The sequence below is a fragment of the Oculina patagonica genome, chromosome 1 (genome assembly GCF_052425735.1).
Source record: "Oculina patagonica isolate OP01 chromosome 1, crgOcupat, whole genome shotgun sequence".
Lineage (NCBI taxonomy): Eukaryota > Metazoa > Cnidaria > Anthozoa > Scleractinia > Oculinidae > Oculina > Oculina patagonica.
In genome coordinates this window covers 21,117,973-21,143,301 of record NC_135758.1, presented here as the reverse complement: position 1 = coordinate 21,143,301, position 25,329 = coordinate 21,117,973, and the positions used below count along the sequence as shown (strand labels likewise).

At 37.6% G+C, this 25,329-nt stretch overlaps 3 protein-coding genes across 3 annotated transcripts in view; all 3 read left to right on the top strand.

Moving 5' to 3' along the window:
- The first annotated feature begins 3,001 nt into the window (after nt 1-3,001).
- On the top strand, nt 3,002-8,157 carry LOC144645505 (uncharacterized). The gene is made up of 4 exons (XM_078505098.1): nt 3,002-3,100; nt 5,602-6,030; nt 6,472-7,165; nt 8,049-8,157. Exons 1-4 carry the CDS (start codon nt 3,016-3,018, stop codon nt 8,155-8,157), a joined length of 1,317 nt encoding a protein of 438 aa, XP_078361224.1. The 5' UTR covers nt 3,002-3,015.
- Nucleotides 8,158-8,212: 55 nt separating this feature from the next.
- On the top strand, nt 8,213-15,871 carry LOC144645495 (uncharacterized). The gene is made up of 8 exons (XM_078505090.1): nt 8,213-8,441; nt 8,744-8,850; nt 9,054-9,342; nt 9,729-9,922; nt 10,342-10,511; nt 10,997-11,169; nt 12,862-12,942; nt 15,594-15,871. Exons 1-8 carry the CDS (start codon nt 8,213-8,215, stop codon nt 15,869-15,871), a joined length of 1,521 nt encoding a protein of 506 aa, XP_078361216.1.
- The window catches only part of LOC144641914 (uncharacterized), a 43,157-nt gene continuing 33,589 nt past the window's right edge, over nt 15,762-25,329 (top strand). The window contains exons 1-15 of the mRNA XM_078500934.1: nt 15,762-15,850; nt 16,102-16,210; nt 16,621-16,842; nt 16,973-17,086; nt 17,516-17,596; nt 18,158-18,295; nt 19,468-19,718; nt 19,985-20,084; nt 20,481-20,576; nt 20,664-20,938; nt 21,823-21,931; nt 22,437-22,759; nt 23,216-23,357; nt 24,189-24,517; nt 24,768-24,921. Coding sequence (XP_078357060.1) covers nt 16,138-16,210; nt 16,621-16,842; nt 16,973-17,086; nt 17,516-17,596; nt 18,158-18,295; nt 19,468-19,718; nt 19,985-20,084; nt 20,481-20,576; nt 20,664-20,938; nt 21,823-21,931; nt 22,437-22,759; nt 23,216-23,357; nt 24,189-24,517; nt 24,768-24,921 — 2,407 coding nt within the window. The 5' untranslated portion in view covers nt 15,762-15,850; nt 16,102-16,137. The remainder of the gene's footprint in view (nt 15,851-16,101; nt 16,211-16,620; nt 16,843-16,972; nt 17,087-17,515; nt 17,597-18,157; nt 18,296-19,467; nt 19,719-19,984; nt 20,085-20,480; nt 20,577-20,663; nt 20,939-21,822; nt 21,932-22,436; nt 22,760-23,215; nt 23,358-24,188; nt 24,518-24,767; nt 24,922-25,329) is intronic.

Sequence of the window (25,329 nt, the reverse complement as noted above, 5' to 3'; positions counted from 1 at the left end):
GAAGAAAAGAGCAAAAGTAAATAAAAAGACGCTTTAACGTCCAATGAAAAGGAAATATTTTTGTACTGCAATAGTTTATTAATTCTATATTTTGAGACCAGTTTTCGACGGGTGAAAAAGGAAAAAGTACCTTTTTTGTTTGTTTTATTCAAGTATTTAAATTAAGAACGAAAGCGTTGAGATTAAAGGAAGTTGGATTAACAACGGCTGCCAATCGGCATTAGCCTTATTTTTAAGCGCCAAGTCAACGCGTCAGAATAAAGTATAAAGGTATAAACGCCTCATAGAGGTGTATGATTTCTTAAACACACATTATCAAAGATAATTATCAAAAGATAATTATAAGAAGTAGTACAGAACCGAAGCTTTCAACGTAGGTCTTAATATTATTGTCAAATGATTATATTTTTGACAGAACGGTCTAGCTGCGAAATTTGATTACAATAATTTTGTTTCTTGAAAGTTTGGTTTCTTAATTTTAATCGTTAGTTTAAATCGCCCACGAGTAAAACGAAAAGACTGTCATTAACTCATTAACTGAAGCCTTCAACGCCAGTGTCAATTTATGAAGGATTATATTTTTTTACAGAAAAGTCCAGCTGAGGAATTTGCATTATCACAATTTAATTTCTTTAAAGTTTGGTTGCTATATTTCATTCGTCAGTTTAGTAAAACGAAAAGACTGTAACTAACAGCGCAGCCGAAGCCTCCGACGCCAGTCTTAATTGCCGAAGAATTATCTTTTTGACAGAAAAGGTACAGCTACTGAATCTGCATTGCTACAATTTTGTTTCCTCGAAAGTGCATTGTTGCTAAATTTCGAATGTCGTCTAAAAATACGCAACAGGGCCGACTTCTAGCACAGCTTTAAGCGCCTGCGTCCCAAACTTTAATTTTGTTTTGCTTTATGAATGAGAAAAAAATTTCGGTTTGTTATGTAATTAATGTTTTTACTGTGTTTCACGGCAATTGACGTTTACGTTTGAAAAAAGGACATTCACCATACAGAATTAATCTTCAGAGGCCCTGAAATTGGGAGTTCAATAAGTTGCCAATATTATGAAATTCAGATTCATACACCTTCATGCATATTTTTATTTGCAGTTTAAATTTTAAAGGGGAACTTGATAACAATGTAGGTTGAAGACTTTTTAAACGTTAGGAGACGAAAGCCAGTTCCGGTTCTTTTTATTTTTACGTTCAACCTGTCTTTGAAGACTTATAACTTGTCTCATTATACATAGTTTTATGTTGAAGCAGAATAGCTCGCTTCCAAAAAGAGTGGCAGCCTGGGTAAGAGCGTCGGCGCAATCGATCGTGGGAATTGTTTGGGGGAAACAAAAAAGAATGACGGAATGAATCGCTATATTTGATGGTTATTTTAGCTTGTGGCGCTAGTGCTTCATTGATTAGGAGTTTGCTCCAGCTACTTGCAAATTCAATTGAAATTTAACAAGTTCCGGCTCTTATTTTTGTGAATAAACTCAAACCCCCACCGTCGTACAAGAGTTGGATGGAACCCCTCCCCAGGGTTTTCTTTTTATTAAGGCAAAGCAAAATTATTATAAACTGTGTAGTAAGCTCTTAGCTTACTCTACAAGATAACATAATTTTTGTTAGCTGCGACGTCATATGACGTCACATGACGTCATTACAGCCGCATTGAATTTACCTTTTTCTTAGAAAGTCAGTAAATAACGAAAATTGATGCAAAATCATACCAGATGCTTATGGAATGTAAAAATAAACAATTCGTAATCCAGACATGCTTTTAATTATGACGTTGACATGGCAACGTCAAATATCATGGACACATGGTTGACATATAAAAATTTTCGCAAGGGATGAATGAACAGATGATGAAGTTTCAGCCTTGTAGAGTAAGTCCCTCTTTTTTCAAAATTTCTAAAAACCTCATGTACGTCCGAAGGTTGAAAAATGAGAGCTTGCACGCTCTTGTTAGAGTTAACAACACAAATTTGGTTCTCAGTTTTCGTATTTTTATTTCTACAAAATTCACAAGACATGTACACGATACTATGAAAGTTGATATCAGGGGTTAACAGAAACGGTCTGCCCCGTTAGCTTTTTATGTTAATGCTTTACTTCTATGGGATTATATTCTTTGCAGGAAATATTTCTGGAGCTAGTCAACATTGAGATTGAAAGAGGAAAAGATTATTATTAAATGAACGCTTTTGAACACGGTTGTCGTTATAAACTTCATTCCAACTGAGAAATTTTCCCATTTACTGAATTACAAAAGAAGTATCAAAACAAAAACAGCTTGTGCTTTTTTTACCTTTGGAAAGTTAATTCCCCAAGTCATTTACCAGATTTGAAATTTCATTTTTCAGGTTAAAACATCGTTTGACTCGTTTAAAATAGAATTCGAATTTGCCTACTCTCGGCTTGCGTTCTCGACACTGTGAAAGTTTGCGTACAGGGAAACCTTACTTCTTTGTTGTGGACCTGTTCTTTAATAATTTCATACATCACTTTTATATCCTCATTCTTCTTGCAAAGTCTATTTCAAATATGGCTCCCACGCCTATCATTCAATTTACCTAGTCTTAATTTAGATTTTCGAGTCCCTTCACCTTTTTTTCCTTTTAAAGATAGTAATCGAGCAAAAAGATATGTGAGATTAAAAAAAAAAAAATTGCATACCCAAGTAACGCCTCGGTTAAGTTTTAATTTTTTTGTTGTTTAATTTCTAATTTTGCGAGAATCATGCGTGTGACATACAATTGAAAAGAGTCCATACCAGGTGATCCAGTGCTGTTATAAGATGAGTTCTGTTGATGGTGCGTTCTGTTGATGTCCTGATGTAGCTTTAGAACTTTTTAAGCACCGATGAAGGTTATTAGGCCTTTAGCAAGGTCTTAGAAAGTGTTTTCCTACATCCATCTTCTGAGTTCTGAAATACTTAATCGGCATTCGACAGCAGGAAACCTAAATACCATTATATTTTCTTTCATATTTTCAGATCGCATATAATACAAGAATTATGTGATGATGTTTCTCCAGAAAACATTTTTGGTATTTTTAACGTACAATTTTCTTGGAATAAGTGGTGACATCTCGCAAGATCTAACCGGTAAGTTCTCCCTTTAAGATTTGTAAGTAAATGAACAATTTTCTGTCTGAATTCATTTATTTTGTTACACGGAAAACTTACAAGTTGGAAAACAATACAAGTTTTTCATTTTGATAGTAATGAATCAATTCAATTTTTCAATATTTGTTCACCATTTTCTTGTCTTATGTACTTTCATGTATGCCGGGTTTTCCAAATTTCGTTCAGTTACAAATGAAACATTAACGGATAATTCAATGTATTAATTTGAAACATTCATTTGAATCTTGAAAGAATTATACAGGTTTTTATACCTGTATATTATTTCAAGAATATACAGGTTGAAGGGCGACTTTCTGTAAATACCAAGAATCGGTGTGCAAGATGTAAAAGTTGAAATCCCCAAAGTTTGTCACAATAAAGCCCCTCGGAAACTTTGTTGGAAAATACAAGATTCAGTTCGTTTAGATCTGTATTTTCGTAATAATAATCAAAATCGATTTTTTTTAATTTTAACCCTTGGAAAAGATCTCAAACCACAGAAAATTTGGTTCGTACCTCCGGCTCGTGTATAAATCAAAGTCTCTTCGAGATATCGACGTTTTTGCATGAAGTATGAGTTGAAGGTTTATCCTGTGCATTGTTCTTCGAACTTATCATTACAGTTTCTTTGTAGTTTAGTTTAACAATTTCCTATCTTCGCGGAGGAAATGCAGCCATATAATTTTGTCAAAAATGGCTCGTCCGCGCCGGGTATTTATACACATATTCCTTAACATTACACAAATAAACAGTGCAAATTTCACCGAGATCTGACAATTCTATACTTTAAAATTGCAAGGACCTTTCGAGGTAGTCGATTACGGCAGCGAAATTAGCAAATGAAACAGCAAAATATGCGTTCGACGCTTTGTTTTTGCGGCGCCATATTTGAATTGTTATAGGTAGACCGCTGTTCAATGTGTTCAAGGCCGTATCGTTACGATTGCTCCACGAAAAAGCACGAAAAAAAAAATACTGATATTTCCGACTACTGTCGGAGAAAACATTGCGCATATAATTGCGGCGTAAACAAATCGTTACACTCAAGCTGTATTTTGTCTAGGCTCTGCGAGGGTCGGATATCAAGACCCAGGATTAAACAAAAGCCATATATACAGTGAATGCTTTCGAATTATATTTGAAGATGAAATACGAAATAATTTTGCTGTCTTTGACTGAAATTCCACTCGAACTGCGTAGATACGATCGCATGTTGTAAAGCCGATTCATGCAACATTGCTGTCAACGGCTCAACGCGAGGTCTCTAAAAGCTAAAAGAAGCCCCCATCTCTTGCATTTGTTTTAACTTCAATAATATCTTTGAAAAGAGCGAGGTTTTTGGTATGGTTTCTTTTCGACGTTTGTAATTTTTAAACGATGTAAGTGCTAGTGATTATTTATTCGTGTTTTAGTTACGCAATCCATTGTTTGTGCGACGCTTTTTATAGATCGCCTTTCAGACACACGTGCGTTGAGATAAGAAAGCTGACATGTCGATGTCTCTTTTAAAATTGTTATATAACGTTTGTAAATGTGACAAGTCACGTTTTTTCCACAAGATCGCAAGTGATCACCCACAGCGGAAAGTAATCCCTTGAGAAATTAAAACAGTCCCTTGAGAAATTAAAAAAGTCCCTTGAGAGTTTGCAAATATGTGGTTCCAAATCTTGTCCACATAACCCCTATTCTACCATTTTAGCTTGTAAACAAGCAAAAACGTCGAAAAAATAAAACAAACACCACAACTATTTGCATTACACACAATTTCATGACCCTTAATTACTTTTCCATTCTTTTTGCCGTTATTAGAGTTTCAAAAGATTCAAACTTAAATTTCTGACAATTTCTCAAGACGCGCGTTGTAATATTCAAACAGGACAATCGATTGCAAGCAGAAAGAATTTTTAACTGAGGCAATTTGCAGCTTCAAATTTGAGAACGGCACGACCGAAATTCAACTGAACTTAGTAAATATTTTCTGTTGATTGAAGTTCGTTTCCAGCAGGACAAAAGCTGTTTAACAAGTGGTACCTCGGCTCCGACGCAAACAACATGGTCTTTTTTGTTTTATTGTTGCCATTGTGCGGTTTTCTCTGAATGGCCTGATCTTGCGCTTTTCACGGTTTCGTGATTCATTGTGACTTTTTCAAGCTTATTTGAATTTCACAAGACTGTTTTGATGTTTCGATGATTTGTTTTGCTCTGTGTGATGTTCGCAAGGAGCGGGTTAGTGTGTTTTGTACAGCGTCCATAACGTACGAAGGAAAACCTCCAGAGAAACAGCAAGGGCATTTTACAAAACGTTGAACCAACGACAGGAACATGGTCACTGTGGGCAAAGCTACTCAGCGGAACCGAATTTCAGATAAGTTGGCTACCAATAAGACGACATGAATACAAAATGCAGTCCATGTTTTGTTTAAATAAGTTAACAGTAAAACTTGACGAAAGTATACTAAAAAACCCTTTTTTGTTTTCAGGTAATCGTTCAATCTCTGGATGCGAGCCTGGTTGGTACAGTGCCGCCGAATCGTGTTATTTGTTCCATTTCCAATCTCCTCGTACATGGCGCCACGCACGGAATACATGCCACAGATTGGGTGCTGATCTTGCCGTTGTAAACAATGGGGAAACATTGGAATTTCTAGCCATGAAGAGGAAAGAAATGAAGCTCGATGACAGCGATTTGTTTCTTGGGTTAAGCAGCAAGTTACGTTGGATCTGGTCAGACGGGAATAATGTTTCGAATTTATTTAATTTGTGGGGTCCGAACGAACCGAGCGGAGACGGCAAATGTGGTTCATTATTAAATGCCGTTCGATGGAATTTAAACTGGCTTGGGCATGGATGGCGTTGGAATGATCATAGCTGTACGGAACGAACAGGATACATCTGCGAACAGTCTCTTGGTATGTTATTGGCATATTTCTTTAGTAAAAGAAGCCTGACTATCAATATTACCAATAAAGCTATGCATCCAACCAATTGAACGTGTTTATAAATGTTTAATTTATTACTGACAACGGTAAAGTGTTTTATTTTCGCAATGTAAAGGGGCAATACTCTTTCGTGGCATGAATTGGAAAAGATTAAAATCATAAATAGAACAAAGGAATCCATTCTCAACATATGGTTTACGTTTGTGGTACGTGCCGGACTTTAAAAACGACTGGAACTTGTTAGGATAGGAGGATGACTAACTATTAAGATGAACAAAATGAATTAGACTGCTACACCTGAGGCTCAACTTTGGCTCAGGTTCCTTTGAAGTTTGTCAGAAGTCCTCTTACAACATACATGAAGAAACAATTATTGCTTTTATAACTGTCTTTTTTTTTTTTCATTTCTAGCTATTCCTATGCCTGTGGCTCTATTTTCGCTGAGTGGCACCAATGGAACTGCGGACATGAGTCCAAATGGAGCCACCAAGGCTGTGTCTAATAATATTACATTTGCACCAGGCCCACTTGGAAATCCAAATGGCTCCTTTTTCTTTAGCGGCGATGTAAACAGCTATGTCGAATTGAAAAATACCGGAGAACTTGATACCAGGTTCTCGATCAGTGTTTTCGCATGGGTATATTTTGACAACAATGATGGCCTGATATTCAAGTACGGTTGCTCGATGCGGGTTTCTCAATCCACCTTAGCAATCGAAGTCCAATACATCGATAGGAAAACTTCCAAGAATCACAAGTTGCACAAGGAAAATGTTCTGGAAGGAAACGCGTGGAATTTTGTTGGAACAACGTATGACTACCACACAGGTCTTGCAACTGTGTGGGTGAATAACAACATTGTAATACTGAGTTCTATCGGAGCAAAAATGGAACTAGCAACTCAGTCTAATGTAAGAGTTGGAGCTTCAAGGAACCAGAAGACTCATTTCCGCGGCAAAATCTCGTGCTTACAATTTTATGATCAAGCGCTTTCGGTGGACCAAATTATTAAGGTTAAAGAAAGGTGTAACCAGACCAGTAAGTATATTGAAAAAAAGCTTTTACAGCAAGGGCACACTTCACACACTAACACTGCTCTGTTAGGGTATAAATATATATTAGTTATTTTAATTAAGCCAGGTACTCTCTTATTTGCTGCGTCCTATGTACATGACCCATTACTTATTTAACGAAACGAGAATATCTTCTAACACAAAGACAGATACATCTACATCTACATCTACATCTACATTTATTGAGTTGATAAAATCGTTTAAGACATCACATCAACTATAAAAATAGATACAAAAATAAAAAACAAAATGTACATGCATAAATTAGATATAAAAATACTTATTTACAATTTACTTTACTTGTTTACATGCTTCCCTAAATTTAATTTAAAATTCGATAATGACTTGCAATATATATTACATTTTGAGAAACGAAACTTTCTTGTGTAAATCGATAATTAAAGCTCCTGGTAGAGTATACACAAAGACAAGCTAAAGGTGGATTTCCACTGACGCCTAATTTTTTACGTGCGTAAAAAAATTAAGAGACAATGTATGAACGACTTGCGTTAACGTGTACGCAAGTCGTTCATACAATGTGCCCGCGCCCCCCGCCCCCGCCCAATGTCTCTAAATTTTTTACGCACGTAAAAATTTACGCGTCAGTGGAAATCCACCTTAAGACCGGCTTAACTTTTGTTTTGTTTTTTTTTAATCTGAGTTTTTGGTGGCAGGATGTAGCATTTAGATCTGAATTATAGAAAGATAAACCGTAAACAGAGAACAGAACAATAAGAGAAAAATTAATATAGAATACAAGTTATTCGCGTTGATTGTTATACCTTTGATGTTGATTATGATCTTTTGGTAGTACATCAAAGCACTATGATTACAGTTCTGTTGACCTTTTTTCTTGACAATCAATTAGTTGCAAACTTTAAATGTTGATCAAATCCTTTTACTTTTTTTACGCAGCACCTTTGACATGCAACCCCAACTTTCTCCCTTTCCACGGTGGGTGCTTCTCCATCAATACCAAGAATTTCCTAAATTGGCAACAAGCTTTGGCACAGTGCAATCTTAAAGGAGGTACCTTGGCCAAAATATCACGGGAAGGTTTAAGATATGCATTTTCCAACATGCTAGAAAGAATGAAACCAAGGCGGTACAACTTGCACATTGGTTTGTTGGCCCGCGATGATTGGGTGTGGATAGATGGCAGCCCGTTAAATCCTTCTTTATGGATGCCTGGAAATCCTACATCTTACAAGGAAATCCAGGGCTGTGCTGTTCTATCCGCTGGTTCATCCAGGATAAAGAACGAGAATTGCGGGTTAACGTTTTTCCCTTTGTGCCAGAAGAAACCCGGTAGGTTTCTATGACCTGCTTTTAAATGATTCTGAAACCAAATTTTTTATGACGTTTTCGGTCTCTAGGCAATTGTTGCTAAAACTGTTTTAACAGTCTACGGGAGAACAGACCCGAAGTAATTTAACATTGGTGGCCTTATCAACTGACATCAACTGTTGTCGCTGACCTAGCTCAGATCAGCATATCTTTGAAAAACTACCCCATGTCCAACCCTACCGGAATTGTACTGCTGCAACATAATTTAGTTGATAGTTTGCTAGTATGAATTGATTATCCCTTGTTTTGTTTCCTATCAGTAGATTCGTTGTCAAACCTGAGTTTGACCCAAGGTTCAAGTGTACGGTTGCCTTATTCTCCTTCTCTGGCCATTGATAGATCCTATACCACTTGCTTTCGTTCATTGAAGGTAACAATAGAAATGGTTTTCTATCTGGCTTTATGTTTTGATAACTAAATAAGGCTTGCCAAGTCTTGGCAAATGTTAAGTAACTTAAGGTTTTGTCTTTTTCTAATTAGGGGATTAACCTAAAATTGTTTTATTTTGTGTGTGCCTTCTTGCAAATATTTCCCTGTTTAGGTCTTACCTCTTTTAATTCTTTTTCCATTTAGGAATCCAACCCATGGTGGCAAGTTACCCTTAAGAAACCACTCTATGTTACATCTGTAGAAATTATCGACAAAATCGATTGCTGTCCACGTGACAGTGGCATGATAAACATTACTGTTTCTACCAGTCAAACCGGTTTAGACTCAACTTGTACAGGATCACTGCAGTATGGGAAAGCTCAGGACTACAAAGTACATTGTTCTCCACCGGCGCGCGGCACGTACGTCACAGTGATGTTGACTGGAGATAATGTCACGCTAGTTCTATGCCATGTTGTCCTGAGAACAATCGGTAAGTTACAATGTAGGTACCCTCTAGCCGTTCGACTTCAACCAATGCGGCATGTGCAGCAAGAAGGTACGATAACTGGTGTGCTGGCAGGCTCAGTTCATGATCCAGTGTGTAGTTTGAATAATGTGAGAGATTCGCACATGTCCGTGGGATGTGCATGTTATAATTGTTTCAACTTTGGTTCACTGTTAGCCCCAGAGTCTCGCCAGCTGAACTTTTGAAGGTTCATTGTAAAAAATTGAGGAATTACAAACCGAAGTTGTGAGGCTATAGACGCAGTTTGCTTTGGGATGAAATCAAAATTAAAAAGCGAATAGGTATAAGACTGAATAATGTAAATTAAAAAGGCCTTTTTTGGGAGTTCCTTTTCATTTGATCTGTTGTAGAGTCTGTCGGAGACGCCCACGGCGTTTTACGTGAAGTGTGGTACGGCGTAAATTACGACTCCACGAAAACATCCACGATGCGAGAAAATCCCGCGTTTAGGCATCCAGTTGAAAGCCAGATCATTGTGAGGGATTTCGATGCACCAGTAAATATGGACAACAATTACATTCAACGATTGACAAGCTACTTGCAGGTATTTTTGCATATATTTTTTTTTAAAACTAACAGCATTTCAATGTCATTTACCACGAACTCGCAGCACAATTTAACATACAGCTTCTAGTTCAACCTAGAAATACGAAGAGACATTTTTTTATTATTTTAAGCAAAGATAAATGCTAGATAGCAAAACCAGAAAAAGTGATCTTTGGTTCCCTATTTCAAAAAAACAATGTCATTTAAAGTGTTTCAATGAAATGCAGTATACAGTTATACTCATGTACCGTTCAAGTTCATGAAAAAAGGTTTTAGTGCTTAAACTATGTACGTTCATTTTTTGGCCTTGGGGTGAGTTTAATGATAATAATTTAGGTAACAAAGTTTGAAAATTAAAGCAAACAAAGCTTTCGACCGTATCTCACAGTCCTCTTCAGTTAAGTTATTATTTTACAGGTTCCTGAAAGCGGCAAGTATACATTTTACCTGTCGTGTGATGATTTGTGTGAGCTGTGGAAGCATGATGTCAGTGTCATTGAAGAAAAGGACATGAACGCTGAGGAAATTGTAACCGAGCAACCAATTGTTACCGTTAAGAGATACACTTGGTATCGTCAATGGAACCGGTTAGTAAAGCGATGGCATACTTAACCAGATTGCTGCTAGCTTAAGCTTTTTCCGACTAAAAGCTTTATTTTTTTAAGTATTCCTCGTCCTCTTACTTTTTATTCCAGAGCTACTTTTTATTTCCTTTTGCGCTTGGCTGACGGAGTCTGTTATGCTTAGTTGTTCGCTGAAACAGTCGAAAGTGTCAAAAAAGAACAGTACGTGTTAGTTTGTAAGAAACTCAAATATTTGGGCTATTTTCCTTTCAACAAGGAGCTTGACCATGATAAAGCATGGGGTTAGACAGAAATCTTGTCAACTAAGCGTCAATGCTGGGCATTTTTCTTACATTTTAGGTCATAGTCTGTAAAGCCAACATAGCCAGATTTTGACTATTAAAAGTTAATTTTCCCAGAACGCTCAGCTTTGCGCAGTACGTAGAGGACCAAATATCCGCCTTGATAGATTTGTTAACCTGATCTTTTGTTATGTTTTGGTTTTCAAGGTACCCAGAGCAAATGTCCCAATCAATTTTTCTCGACAAATGTCGCGTTTATCAAATGGAGGCCTTTATGTGGGAAGGAAGAGGTCACGACCACATCTCTGTGGGCATGCGCAAACCAAGTGGCGAATACGAACGACCTATTCCAGGAACAAGACTGTTTTGGACTAAACCAGGTAACTTCACTATGCTGGGTAATGTTGCTTTGACCTGATTATGGATTTAGACAAATTGAAATTGCTTGGGATATTTATAGCAAGACAGTGTTCTCTTTTGCAAACATTTTAATTAATCCACTGAACTTTACCAAGGTAATTCCTTTCTTTCTAGTTAACGTGGCACCATTTTCGAGTAGTAAATAGGTATAAAGTGTCTCGAAGAATGTAAAGGTGCGGACATAATTATGTAGAGATCTATTGCAGGGTCAAATTTGCACATACTAGTAACATGCCCTATTGTGCCACATCTGTCTGAGACAAGTTTTGGCAAAGTTTTAAAAAAATTCTTTACTGAGGAGATCAGAGCCACCTTAAATTTTAAAAATATTTATGCGGCTCTGAACTCCTCTGATAGATCGTTTTTAAAATTTGCCATTTCAGCACATTTTTGAGCTGTTGGCACTGAAAGCCATAAAATTAATGTCGAAAAAAGTTAACTACTTGTAGGCTAATGTTTGGGCCTTTGTTTCATACAATTATTGTTATAGCATCTGACAAAGAAATGTAATACTGATCCATCAAAGTATAACAGGGTCTGGAAGGGGGTCCTGATCCTGCATTTCCGCTCCTTTTTTACGCAAATCCCGCATCCCGCCCTTTTTTCCATTGCTATCCCGAATCCTGTTTTCTCTTTCTTTAAAAATAAATTTAAAAAGACGTACATATTGCTATACATCTTGTGTCCTTAGGGTAAAAGTATCACCGACACTGATTGTTTTTTGCACTCTAGCAATCATGAGCTCCGAGTTTTCTCCAAATCCTTTACTCCTTGGGATTTCTTCTATCTCAGTGTCGCTGTGAAAGTTTACAAGTGCTCCTTAAATCCGTAGAGCAATTTTTGTTCGTCGCTTAGTGGAACTTTGAAATGTTTTGGATGGGTATGTGTCGGCCGCGTCTCCAAATTAGCACCCTGTTTTAGAAAGAATTTGCATTCTAAATGATACCCCGTTCTAGAAATAGGTCAGCAGCCTTGTCTGTAGCCACAAGAAAGAACGACACCGAAACTTTGACTGTCTTATTCAAGAGAGCAGAGCCAGCATAACTATATGCCTTATCTAGCAGTTAAACTGTTTAAACAATCTCCTCAAGATTACAATAAATGTAAACAGCTTGAGGAATTGCGGTAGGAGCCTAATATAACATCATAAAACTTTCACTGCGGACCACGGACCGCGGGAGCAGAAAAAACATGTCACGCAATAGTGGCGGGGTATTCTAGAATCGCTCCTTTAATTATTCAGGTTGGGACAATTTCCCAAATTCCCGACAGACAGGCAAAAAAATCCCGCATCCCGTGCCCAAGTTTTGGCGCATCCCGCTTCCCGGAGAGCAGTCAAATCCCGAATCCCGTCAAGATTTTTTGCGTTTTCCCGAGTCCCACACCGTATTTTGGTCAAATCCCGGATCCCGAAAATACCCTTCCAGACCCTGGTGTAAGTGGTGGAAAATACTGAAAACCATTGTCAGCCAACTTAAGTGCCTAAGTGCTTGCCTCGTGTTTTGAAACAGTTTTTGTTTTCTATTTTTCTTTTTTTGGACAATTTACAAATCCTAATTTTCGAAATAGTATTTATCTGGCTGGATTTAAGGGATAATATGCGAAGCTGTAAAATATGTCGCAGCAATTAAATGAATGGTCTTTTTCTACAGGAACACGCACATTAGAGGTGACACTGCAGGATCGCAAAACATTGTTATCTGTCATTGTTGGTTCACAGTTACATATTTCAGGCGAGTTCAGATCATAGTCCTATCCGGTAATAGCGTAACTCATGGATAAATATCAATTATTGAAGATCAGCGATCAGAAGATCTAAATTGTTTCAAGAGCATGGTTTAAAACTATTAGAAAAAGTGAGATTAAAAAAAACGGAGTATCGTGTAATATCAAATGGTATCAAGTTTTGATGTCTTTGAAAGAAAAGTTGTATGTATGTATTCTAGAAATAAAAGTTTCTTGTCGTTATTTGGATGCGAAAAAAAACCTTAGCTTTTCTTGCCAAACAGGCTTTTACCGATTCTGTTGTGAGGGTGTATATTGCCCGGGTTGCCCGTTGGAACTGAGTATCTCGACCCTTGGACAAAATATATCAGTGAATTCCGCACTGAGCCTGTCTTGTGTGAACACATCATTCAGGGCTACTTTTAACACGAACAGTCAACCTGGAATTTTTGCAATAAAGGTCAGTTGTTTTCAAATGTTAGTTAGATAAAATGTATATAAAATGGTTTCGAATAATTTTGGTACAAAAGGTTATAGTCTTTGCTTTCTTTAAAGTAAAAAAATGTCCTTAAAACAGTCACCGAACAATAGACGTCTAGTTGTTCTTGTTATTCAAAGTAGAAATTTAAGTAAAACGGAACGTCTAAAATCATTTTTTATGATACAAATTCTAACAAGAAGTTCAACACGAATCTAAGGTGTTTAATTGAATTTAAAAGACGCTTGCCAACCATTTAATTTGACGGCGTGATATATTTGTATGATTTATTTCATATTTTGAAATTCTTGAAGAAACCATTCCTGGTATTCAGTTCATTCATCGCAGACTTGACTGTTTTTCTAGATCGGTTATACGCTTGTCAACACTTCAGAGCAAACTGTGTACGAGAGAGTGTTGGGACATACTCATCTTCAAGGTAAACGTTAACGCCTTTTTCTTTGTTCTTTTTTTTTTTTGCATAGGTAGATACATTATGTAACATTGGATAAAATATAGCAGTTTTATTACAAAAATGCACTAAATGTTCACTAGCTAAGAATAACCGTCAAAAGACTCAAATTATTGTTTCAATCTAAAAGAGCGTGAAACATGAATAAATGTTTATTTATTGATTGATTGATTTAACATTTCCTTAGACACGGTTAAAAATCATCAGGTAAATACGTGCACTGAAAGTGAACGCCTTGAGAAAAATGATGCATCATCCTATATGTAATTTTGATTTGCTGGATGCAATATTGTATGGCTTTGAATAGAAATCAATATTCTTTAAACAAGGCACAATCTTGTTTGCAAATTAACACTTAAAGAGTTGTGACAGTTATGTACTAATCTGAAAACTAGGTCAAACCTTCCAAGCTGATAATACATGTATATAAGATTGTTTAGGTTGGTGCTGTCACAGATGAGATGACTGATATCAGCATCATAACCATTTTCAACCAATAAGCTTCTTCCCCGTTTTTATTATCAGCCGTGGTTCTAGAAGAATGCCATTTTGAATCCGGTTATTGTGGTTGGACATGCATTGGTGACGAAGGCATATGGAAGTTGTCAATTGAAAGAGCATTTATGAAATATTCCGGCAAGTTTAAATTTGTAAATCAGTTTTATCTGAGACAGTTCTTTGAAAGGGTATGCAATCAATCTCTCTTTTGAAACATCAGATCCCTTATTTAGCATGGGCTGTGCGCAGGGAGGGAGAGGAGGGAGGGGGGAGAGGCACAGAGTGCCCTCACCTACAGTCGAAGCTCTCTTAACGGACACTCTCGTAAGCGGACAGCTCTACTTACGGCCACCTTTTTAGAAACCCCGTTTTTACTCCCAAACAAACTCTGTATTTTTACATTCTCGTAAGCGGACATTCCCGTAAGCGGCCGCGGACACTTTCCGAGATTACGACTTAGACTTTATCTTTGTTTTTAAGCTCCCGTAAGCGGACACCGCAAAGAAAATCATATAAAAAACCTCTGTATCTTGTATTAATCAATCAACTTCACATCGCCGTTCGTCACAATGATTTTACTGTAATTACAGTACCATATTTCAGTGTTTGCTTTGTCGTCATCCACGTCCGGTTACATTTCGAAACTTCACTAACATGCATATTACCATTATGTTAGCTGGGCAAGCTCCCGTAAGCGGCCATCTATCCACTACACCTCTAGTGGCCGCTTACAAGAACCATTCTCGTAAGCGGCCAGCTCCAGTTGCGGACACTTTTTTCGCGTCCCGAGGGTGTCCGCTTATGAGAGCTTCGACTGTAATTTCAACTTTACTAACGTAAACAGTACAAGATGGCGGATCCAAAATGACGAACCTTTTTAAAATGGTGACGTCATTTTGAAGAAAAACACGTCCCAACTGACGGGTGATTTCAATAAAAATAACACTTTTTGGGCCCGTCAAATTAAATGTCATAGAGGTTAAGCCCTACAGGTTATAGGTTGGTTGGTTTGGTATACATGTGGAATGGAGAGGAGGGGGGGGGGGGGGGGAGGGGGGGGAATCACTGGCTCACGAACCGGAAGGAGGACAGGAACAAAGGAGGATATATTTGTCAAGACGTGAAGCCAAGTGTCTAAATTAGTAAGCCTAAATTGTCTTTTAACTTTTTCTTATATATACTAACAACGTATAACAAATCCCTTTTTTCAGGTCATTTTGCCTATATTGATGACCCATACAAAGCACAGTTGAAAAGTCCCTTGTTACCATGGAAACCATTATATCAATCCCTTGGTTTGTGTTTGCGGTTTAAGTACCTCATGCCTGCTAAATCAAGGCCTACTTTGAAAGTTTTCCTTAGAGAATCAAACGGAGAAAATCCGTTATTAGTATGGCGATTGGACGGATACCACGGTGAAGAATGGTCTGAGGCTCAGGTGCCTTTGGCAGATATCAAGGGATTTCAGGTTAAAGCAAACAGAAACTAAAATTAAATTGCTGAAACAATGCATTGAGTGTTAAATAAATGTTAAATAATATTAATGAATGAAAGTGATTTATTATTCCATTGACATGCGGTGGGGAGTATATATTTTAATTTAATGTTACTCAACACTTTAAAAATACGTTGTGGCGATTATTGGCAACAACTCAGTAAAACAGATGGTTGATACATAACTGCATGACATTTCTTTGACTCTTTTTCTTTTATTTTTAGATTATTTTCGAGGGAGAAGGTTTTCTTAATAATGAGATGAGTGTTGCTGTCGATGACGTCATCTTAACGACAGAGAAATGCTCCTTGAGACCTTACTTTGCTAAACCAGGTAAACGTTTGCTTCTTTTGCTTTTATTTGTTATTTTAGTCTCCGTGAAATATCATATTTTTTTTATAATCACGGACGAAAATTTCTGCACAGTGCCAGTCGCCGCTGTAGGATTGGGACTATATAAAGCCGTGTTCACATAAGGCATCAATTATAATTGATTAAAGCATAGTTTAGGTCATCATATTCCATTTAATCCGGTTAAATCGTGATGGGCAAGACAATTGCCGACTCTAATATGGGTTTTTACCCAATAACACGTTCCACTGATTTCCGTGTTCAGTCGCCAAAGAGGCGTTGAAATCGAACATCTTTTTGGGACACTCAGAGCAGTACCTACTCATGAAAGTCAAAATCACCAAAATAATGGTTTTCAGATGAATGACTTGTTTATGTGCTGCGGTGTTTAGGTTTTAGCTGCGCTGATAACCAGTTTACATGTAAAAATGGCGAATGCGTCAAGAAGAATTTGAAATGTGATGGCGACTTAGCCTGTCAAGATGGTTCAGACGAAGACGATTGTCGATGTTCTTCTACGATGTTTCAGTGTCAGGAAGGAAGATGTATCCTAGCAACAGCAATGTGCGACGGAAGATATGACTGTTATAACGGAGATGACGAAAGAAGCTGCCGTGAGTTGGCAAACACTTTATAACCCATCCAGACTCATGTCTTCTTGTCCTGTTACTTTAGCGAGTTTCTTTATGCATGCATTGATCTGAACTACACGATGTAACTTCCCATGTTCTTATTACCTTTCAGAAAATCCATGCCCCTCTAGTCATCAGTGCCTTGATGGATCTTGTGTTTCGTGGTCAAATACATGTAGTCAAACACCTTTCTGCAGAGACGGAACTAACACGCCGTCCGTGTGTGGTAAGTAAAGCCAGAATGTTTGGTAAAACGTACAACTTACAAGGATTCTCCTCCGACTGAAACCGTGCCTTTTTGCATTTTATTATGCATCCGAGACAGGAGAATGACGGGGTGAGTAGGTGGAAAGAATGTGTGTCTCCCACAGATAAAAATTGAAGTGATGTGACCTGAACATTTTTTTAAAAAATTGTCAACTTTTTTACAGTAACTGTAACATTTTTAGATCATTTCACCATCTACTTAATTGTTTAAGTATCTTTTGACTCAGCTTTGGTGCTTTTGAGCTCGTGGTTAACCTTATAGGATTGGGCATGGTATATTCAGATATCAGATATCGTAGCGTTAAGGTTGTTTTACCAAAACGAATGAAGTCATGTAAAAACATTTCATCCCTTCGATGCTTTCTTTCTTTTCTTCTTTTGTTTGCAGAATCTGGAAAGTGTCATCTTAATGATTTAGCGTGTCTCTCGAAAAATTCCAGTGAACATCGAAGATGCAGATCTTTTCGAGGTAAGATGAAAAAAGGGATTTTTTCTATTAAGTACATTTAATGAAGCGATATCATTTATTTGCTTCAAATTCGACTTTTCTTTTTCCATTCTTATTGAATATAATTATTAGTTTCCATGTATCTTTTATAGAGATTTGTTAGAAGATAGCATTTAAGGTAGTGCCGCAACTATCTTTAGGGCGATTTCGAGAAGCTTTCAAAAACGCTTTCTGGTGACTAAGCCAACAAGAGTTTGGTATAAATTCAGAATTGAGCAAGTTCTCCAGCATCAAGTTTAGTCAAAAGACTCCGTTATGTCTTCACGATTCTATAGTTTAATCTCGTAACCTCATCATTTAAAGTATGCAATATATCGGTGTCAAAAGAAAAACTTGTAACAAGATTTATTTTGTTGGGTGAAGGAAAAAAAATCTTCCTTTGGGTACAAATAAATTTATTTAAAGACGATTATCATACTCTCAATGTGATGGGATCCCATTAGGACGTGGGTGACCAGGGGGAAGAAAAATAATCCGTCTTTCATTTTTAGCATTTCTTTTTCTTTGGTTGTTATGAAACAGGTCACTGCAGTTTCCAAAATGAAAATTGTGGTCTGAAAACTGATAAAAATGCAACGTTCCATTGGACCGTGGGTTCAGGCGAGACACCAACAGAAAATACTGGGCCGAGTTACGATCATACGTCGTTCGATAAAGATGGTAAGAAAATGCGTCAACAAAATGAAATGCAAATTCGAAAGTGATTACAATGCGACGTCGTTAATCAGTTCTCAAACTATGGGAAGTATGTGTGCACACGTTTTGTTGTTTGTAACACTAATATGATCGTCTTTATCTTATTTTTGTACACCTTTTATTATTCTTTAGGCTTTACTTTTGCTAAGCTCCTTGTTTGATTAAAAAAGCATGTGCAAGCTATATAACTGAAAGTAGCAGTTCTCTAGCACACGAATGGTAAATAATAAAAGGGTATTGTGGTAGTCGACATTGGAACGTTAAATGTAAATCCTCCTGCGCTATTTGCAGGTTACCTTTGAGTGCTTAATGGGCATTTGGGACCCTACTTCTCTCGCACTATTCTTGGTCGATTACAGGGGGGAAGAAACTCCCTTTGTTACACGCCTGTAAAGGGGGTCATAGCGGTGCCGGGCAACCGAATGTGCGCAGTAGCTATCGAATGGTTGCTAAGGGCATAGTGAATAGCTTGACAAAGTCATTGTCTAGTTCGCATGTCTTGGTCTTGACCGTGCACAAAACACAATAGTTATTTGCATTTTGTTTGTTCTTTTGAAGTTTGCCGGACATCACAACAACAAACAGTGATAACGGTGTCCAGTCTAGCAAAAGTAGGGCTTGCGAATTATATCAATTAAAAATAACTCCAATGATTCTGAAACGATTAACCTTTTTTTTTTTGGTTGTTAAATGTGAACCGTGACCAATTTTTCGCATGGTATTCCACGCCTCCAAAACATTCTCAGTGACGTGAAACATCAGGCGAGAAATCAGGTGGCGTGAAACATCAAACGCAAACACTGCCACAATTTGCATTTTACACCCATGTTGTCATTGATATTTAAATCTTTCTGAGAAAACAAAACTTTGGGTGACTTTTTGGTGTTTCTTAGCAACGGCCTATTAATCATAGACTCGCACCGTTTCCAGGCACTGCTATGTCTTCAAAGAAAAGTGCCGACTTTCTTCCCCCCCCCCCCCCCCCTCCCCTGGACGATGACAAAACGTTCTACTTTATTTGCTGCAGGCAGTGTATTATAATAGTAGCAGTAGAAGCCTACTTTGCCAAAGAGTGACACATTTTCTACTCTTCGTTTATATAATACGTATATCTTAATGAAGTTCTTATTTCGTAGGTCTGTACATCTTCACTGAAGCTTCTCACAAAAACCCTGGAGACAAGGCATGGTTGTTAAGCGGCTGGAAAGAGCCCAGCGAAACAGTTTGTGTTCAGTTTTGGTATCACATGCACGGATCAGATATTGGCAACCTGAGCATTTATCTGAAAACTAACCAATCAGAGACTCTCGTCTGGAGGAGCTCAGGAGATCAAGGAAACCGCTGGAGATTTGGGCAGACGGCGCTGAATAGTCAGATTTCATATAGAGTAAGTTGTCTTAGTTACATGTAATCACGTTCGGTAAAAACCCACACTTAAGGTTCTTTTTTAAAAAAACTAACAGTACATTCACTTTTCTCTTCGACTGGGATTTATGAAAAAGCATACAAACCAGAAATCACAAAAAAACATTGGTTTCAAACTACAGATAATAAAAGTACCATTTTAGAACGTACAGAAATATTTACTCTCTGTCCGATTTTGGAAATAACATTTCAGTAGATTAGCCTCATCCTTTTTTAATATTTCGTCAGTTTGTACTAGAAGGAACGGTTGGTAATGGAAGCAAAGGTGACATTGCGCTAGATGACCTAACCATTCTAGATGGAATCTGTGAAATGATCAAAAGGCAGGGTAAGTTAGCAATATAAAAACTCAGTCTGCAATACAACAAACGGCATGTTCTATTTGGGATTCTTATATCAACACCAAAAAAAAGTCACAAAGGTTGCTAGTAAATAAAACTACTGACTGATATTAATTTTAATAAAAAGCTCAGAATTCAGTTTTGTCCATCAATTTTATGGGGACGAAAATCTCAGCAAAAATGTTAGGTTATTTTGTCCCTGCTTGGGTGCAAAATACTGCTTCTTTCAGAAGTTGAAGTTTATCATGTCTAAATAGTATATCTCCTCTCAGAACGCTTACGTCCTCATTAAAAAGAATGTCATTTAAGAAATGCTGGATGTAAAAGGTATTTATTCGTCCGACGCCGGTTTTTTTACTATTGTTTTTTTTTTTTATCGCCAGCAAGCCCAGACTGTGATTTTGAAGAGGATAACTGCGATTGGGAGGCTCGAGAAGGTTGGATCCTAGACAGACAAGTGAAGGGATTTGAGAAGTCAGGTGAGATGATTGTTAAGTGTTGTACGTAACATACTTCTATCTTATTCAGTAGCTTGATAGGCACTAACTGTTGCATTCTTTTATCAGGGGGATTCGTTGCTTCTCTTCCTGCCGGGGGATCTGAATTGCCTTCGTCTCTGTCCTCTCCGATCATCAACACCAAAGCTTACGAATGGAAGTGCTTACGTTTCTGGTATTTCATTGGCAGTGATCACGCTAATGACTGGCATACGGCCTCATTAATGGTGCTACTAAGGCAAATACTGTCGAACCAAACTGTTCTGCTTTTCTTTGTGGACGAAGTTACAAACAAGGCGCGATATACACAGATACCCTTACCAAGCAATTACACTAATGCAAAGGTATTTACAGACGTTGTACTCGTACATTTAGTATCCCTTCTATATATCGAATGGACTATATACCCCCTTTAACTATCACTATTTCACTTAAAACTGTTAGTATCATATTTTTTGTCCTTTTAGTGCAGTCTTGTGGGTTTGTTGGGGCTGTCTCCCTCCCCTCCCCCCCCCCCCCCTCCCCCCCCCCCTCGCTTGCTTTGTCATTCTTCTCGGGGGGGGGGGGGGGCCGCGCCCCTGGCCCAGGGCACATCTCGCCATGAGATCTAAACGTATATATTTGTTTCAGAAACCCTTTGCTCTCCTTGTAGTACTACTCAACGTAATTTACACCAAACGCATGCGCAGTTGTCTCGTTGTTTTCTGGCTTCATGCATCGCGTTCTGTTGCGGTGGCTTCCTCCTCTTGGCGCCAAGTACCGCATAATATTAGATTTTGAGACTTTCGCATCGCTTTCGTAATTAGGTTGCACTTGCACCGGGATGGGGAACAGATACCAGGAAACAAATATCCTTTGTACTGCGTTTTACTGTTGTTTTTGTTTTTCTTTAGTGAGTCGTCTTTCGTGCAGTCTAGTAACTTAATTAAATTAAACAAATGTCTCGTGCCGCCGTAAAAAAAAAAAAAAAAAGTTTCTGTTACGCATTTGACAAAGATTTTGTTACAAACGAAAAAGTGGTGACGTGCAGGCGTGGAACACGGAAAGAAGTGCCTGTGAACAGTTTTTCCGAAAGTAAAATAAAGCAAATAAACACGAACATATATAAAACATCATACTTCAATTATTCCATATTGCATTCTGCACTTACCAAATCATGAGATTTTTTTCTAATGCAAGTGTCCACAAGCTAAAAGCTTAGTATTTGTTTTCCTGTTACATGATACAGATTGATTTTGTTGGTTGGAGCAAATCCTCTAGTGGACCATTCATAGCTATTGATGACGTTTCCTTCTCCAAAGAAACTTGTCGATCGATCCCGTGGAAAACAGTTGAAGGTAATATTAGAAATGAGAATTTTGAAAGATAGTTAAACGTTGCTTAGAGATTTCAAGCTCAAAGTATTGATCCTCCTTACAAACAGTTTTTTAGAAATGCAATATTTGCAATATCCCGTAGTTGAACATTTTCTTCACTTGTCAGCTTGATATATCTTCATATTGCAAGTGGATTCATCTTGTCTAACAGAATTGTTAATAAAATGTCTAATTAAGAAAGTATGATCCCCTAACCTTGTTCTATATATGTATACGCTTAAAATTCCTATATATTAGTGAAATGATGCCTCTGTTCTCTTTGTAATCTGCCTGGTGGTATACCAGAGGTGGACGGGATGCAAGTTTCGACCGTGGAGATTACAACAATAACATGACTAAAATCGTTGAAAACTGTTACCATTAATTACTTGTGTATCTATCATTTCTTAAAATAATTAATTCATGGAGCAAAGTTCGTTGTATCATTTGTTTTGACAATAAACTTTGTATTGTATACATTCCATAGAACAATTAAAATGTCAAAAAGCTTTTGGCATGGAGAATGGTGCAATTTCTGATGGACAAATTAGAGCCTCTTCCTGGTTTGGTGCCAGGCATGCTGCCTACCAGGGCAGACTACACCGTGTAGCAGGATGTTGGGCAGCTTATGGCAATGATGCAAATCAATGGCTCCAGGTTCATCTGGGTAGTGACAACACTGAAGTAACACGTGTAGCAACGCAAGGAAGAAGCGATTACCCTCAGTGGGTAACCAAGTACAAACTGCAGTACAGCAAGGATGGAATGAACTTCCCGTACTACAAGGAACAAGGAAAAACTGCAGATAAGGTGATCTAGGTTCAGGTTGACTAGTTTCTTTTTCTTCAGTCCTCTTCTTCTCAAAATTTCTCTTGAAGGCCGTTTCATTAACTCATGGTAAAGTTCAAAAGAAATTATACCCACGACATTCTGACTTAGGGTATATTAACAAGGTAAAGGTTACTTCAGGAAGAAATATAGTGAAAATACAATGTACATCTCAATGAGAGTAAGCATTCAGCTAATTGGGGACAATAAAAGTCAGAAAGAAATGCAATTTATGAGTTAATGTAAATAACACCGATCTAAGAATAACTATATACAATAATTATGTGGTTAATATGGGGCGTTACAGATTTAAGATTTTACGGTCAATCAATCAATTTATTAACGCCATATGCGATGCGAGGTTGTCCTCACACGTCAAATCCAAAGGCTCATGTGTAAAACGCATGGCAAAACTGTCAATTTTTTCTGGATTTGTAGGATTTTACTGGAAACACAGACCAGGATACTGTTGTTTATCATGAGCTAAGGCCACCAATAAGAGCACGTTACATCCGTTTTCGACCAATAGCTTGGCATAACCACATATCAATGAGAGTGGAATTGTATGGATGTCGAGAAGGTACATGTCTACACGAAAAAGAGAAGTTTATTGGATTTGGTGTCAGCTGGCTAAGTATTTATAACCATCCATAATGTAACTCATGAATTGTGAAATTAGAGCACAAAATGTCAGTCAAAAGGCTACGAAAATATCACAATTAAGAATGTCTTTTTCTGGAGGATAAACAATTGCGTGTTTTTTATGCGAAGTAGATTCGTCAACACTGACCAACCTTTTTTTATACAAATTCCAATATCCAATTCGACTTGGATAGCGGGAGGACCCACATGAAAACTAGCTAGTGCTGATGTGGCTCCCTCTCTAAATATAGCAATTTAACACGCAGTTCTTACAGGATTTTATGATAAAGGTAAGATATTCATGTTTATTGCAGTAAAAGTATAGTAGAACCCCCAAAACTCGAACTCGCATAACTCGAATTGCCCGCTTACTCGAACTAAATTTCATTTGGGTCACATTTACCCCGATAACTCCAGTTCCGGTTCTTGCAACCCGCTTCGGATGCCCATTAAAATATCCCATTAGCTCTACATCTCCTTGTCATGTAATCGGATTCAAACACTAAAACTAACACAACAGCAATTTCAAGCATTTTTTACCCTTATCATAAGCCTAAAATATCGTTTTAGAGTTTCTGACGAGTCAAGTTTCATTGGCATTGCAATATACTGTATACTGAAGCTATAAAATCAGTTAACTATCAATTATCAACATGGCAAATTGAATATTCGATCGACCGTGATAACTCGAAACCCCGCTTACTCGAACTGTTTTTCGTTTCCCTTCATAGTTCAATTTTCATTTTTATCATTTCTATGAAACATTTAGAATGTCACGGAGCTTTGGGAATGAAAAACGGCGCAATCTTTGATGCTCAAATTACTGCCTCTTCGCAATTCGATGCTAATCATGCCGCCATCCAAGGCAGACTGGACTTTCGAGAAATTCCAAAGAGAGTGGGGTCTTGGTCAGCTGCCAGAAATGACCTCCAGCAATGGCTCCAGATTTATCTGGGTAGTCAAAACACTAAGGTCACACGTGTAGCAACGCAGGGGAGAAATGATGCAGAACAGTGGGTAACCAAGTACAAACTGCAGTACAGTAACAATGGAGTGAACTTCCAGTACTACAGGGACCAAGGACAAACAACGGATAAGGTGAAACAGACTAAAACCACTGAGATGCTGTTCTTACTTAGTATCTCAGCAAGTGAGTGTTAGTGTTTTAAAATAAAATTTTGCTACGGTACGAACTTGACTGTCAGCAATTGTCAACTTATTTATATTACTATTTCTCTAGTGAAACTCTACCAGCTTAGTTTGGGGGGGGGGGGGGGGTGGATATTTGAAAGTTTAAGCACTAATGTTCTCTTATAATAGAATGTGAATTTGTTATTTGTTTGATTAGATATTTAATGGAAACTCAGACCAGGACACTGTTGTATGGCATACACTGAATTCTTCAATCACAGCACGCTACATTCGCTTTAGACCCGAGGCTTGGCATGGTCACATATCAATGAGAGTGGAGCTGTATGGTTGTCAGGAAGGTAACGTAGGAGGCAAGTAGTTGTTCTTGATTTTGTTTGGTGGGGGGAAATATAATTCTAATTTCCAGCAGCTTTTTTTTTTACTTGAAAGGATGTGTCATGGCTGATTTAAGTCTTTTATTAAGTTTTGCCAAATACTTGCTATGGAACTTAATGTTTTCAAAGAAATTACTCCTATGCATCCAAATGACAAACCATAGCTTTATTCCGACCAAATGTGTCTGCCAGGCGTTATACTTTAAAATTACAAGCAAACAAGACTAACTTTGAAAATTGTTCAGCTTAACAATATTTGAAAAACCCATATTGCAATTCGTTTCAATCTTCCCCACCTTTGCCGTCCGTGTCTTCTTTTGTATTTGCTATGTTATTGATATGTTCTTTCGCTGTTTTAAGAGGTTTTATTTCACCAAATTTGAT

Excerpts from the sequence above, each read along its gene's own strand:
- LOC144645505 (XM_078505098.1), top strand. The coding sequence starts at position 3,016 with ATGATGTTTCTCCAGAAAACATTTTTGGTATTTTTAACGTACAATTTT. Across the intron at positions 3,101-5,601 it reads CATCTCGCAAGATCTAACCG|GTAATCGTTCAATCTCTGGA; the intron begins GTAAGTTCTCCC and ends TTTTGTTTTCAG. Across the intron at positions 7,166-8,048 it reads ACTAACACTGCTCTGTTAGG|CACCTTTGACATGCAACCCC; the intron begins GTATAAATATAT and ends TTTTTTACGCAG.
- LOC144645495 (XM_078505090.1), top strand. The coding sequence starts at position 8,213 with ATGCTAGAAAGAATGAAACCAAGGCGGTACAACTTGCACATTGGTTTG. Across the intron at positions 8,851-9,053 it reads CTTGCTTTCGTTCATTGAAG|GAATCCAACCCATGGTGGCA; the intron begins GTAACAATAGAA and ends TTTTCCATTTAG. Across the intron at positions 12,943-15,593 it reads TTCACAGTTACATATTTCAG|GTCATTTTGCCTATATTGAT; the intron begins GCGAGTTCAGAT and ends CCCTTTTTTCAG.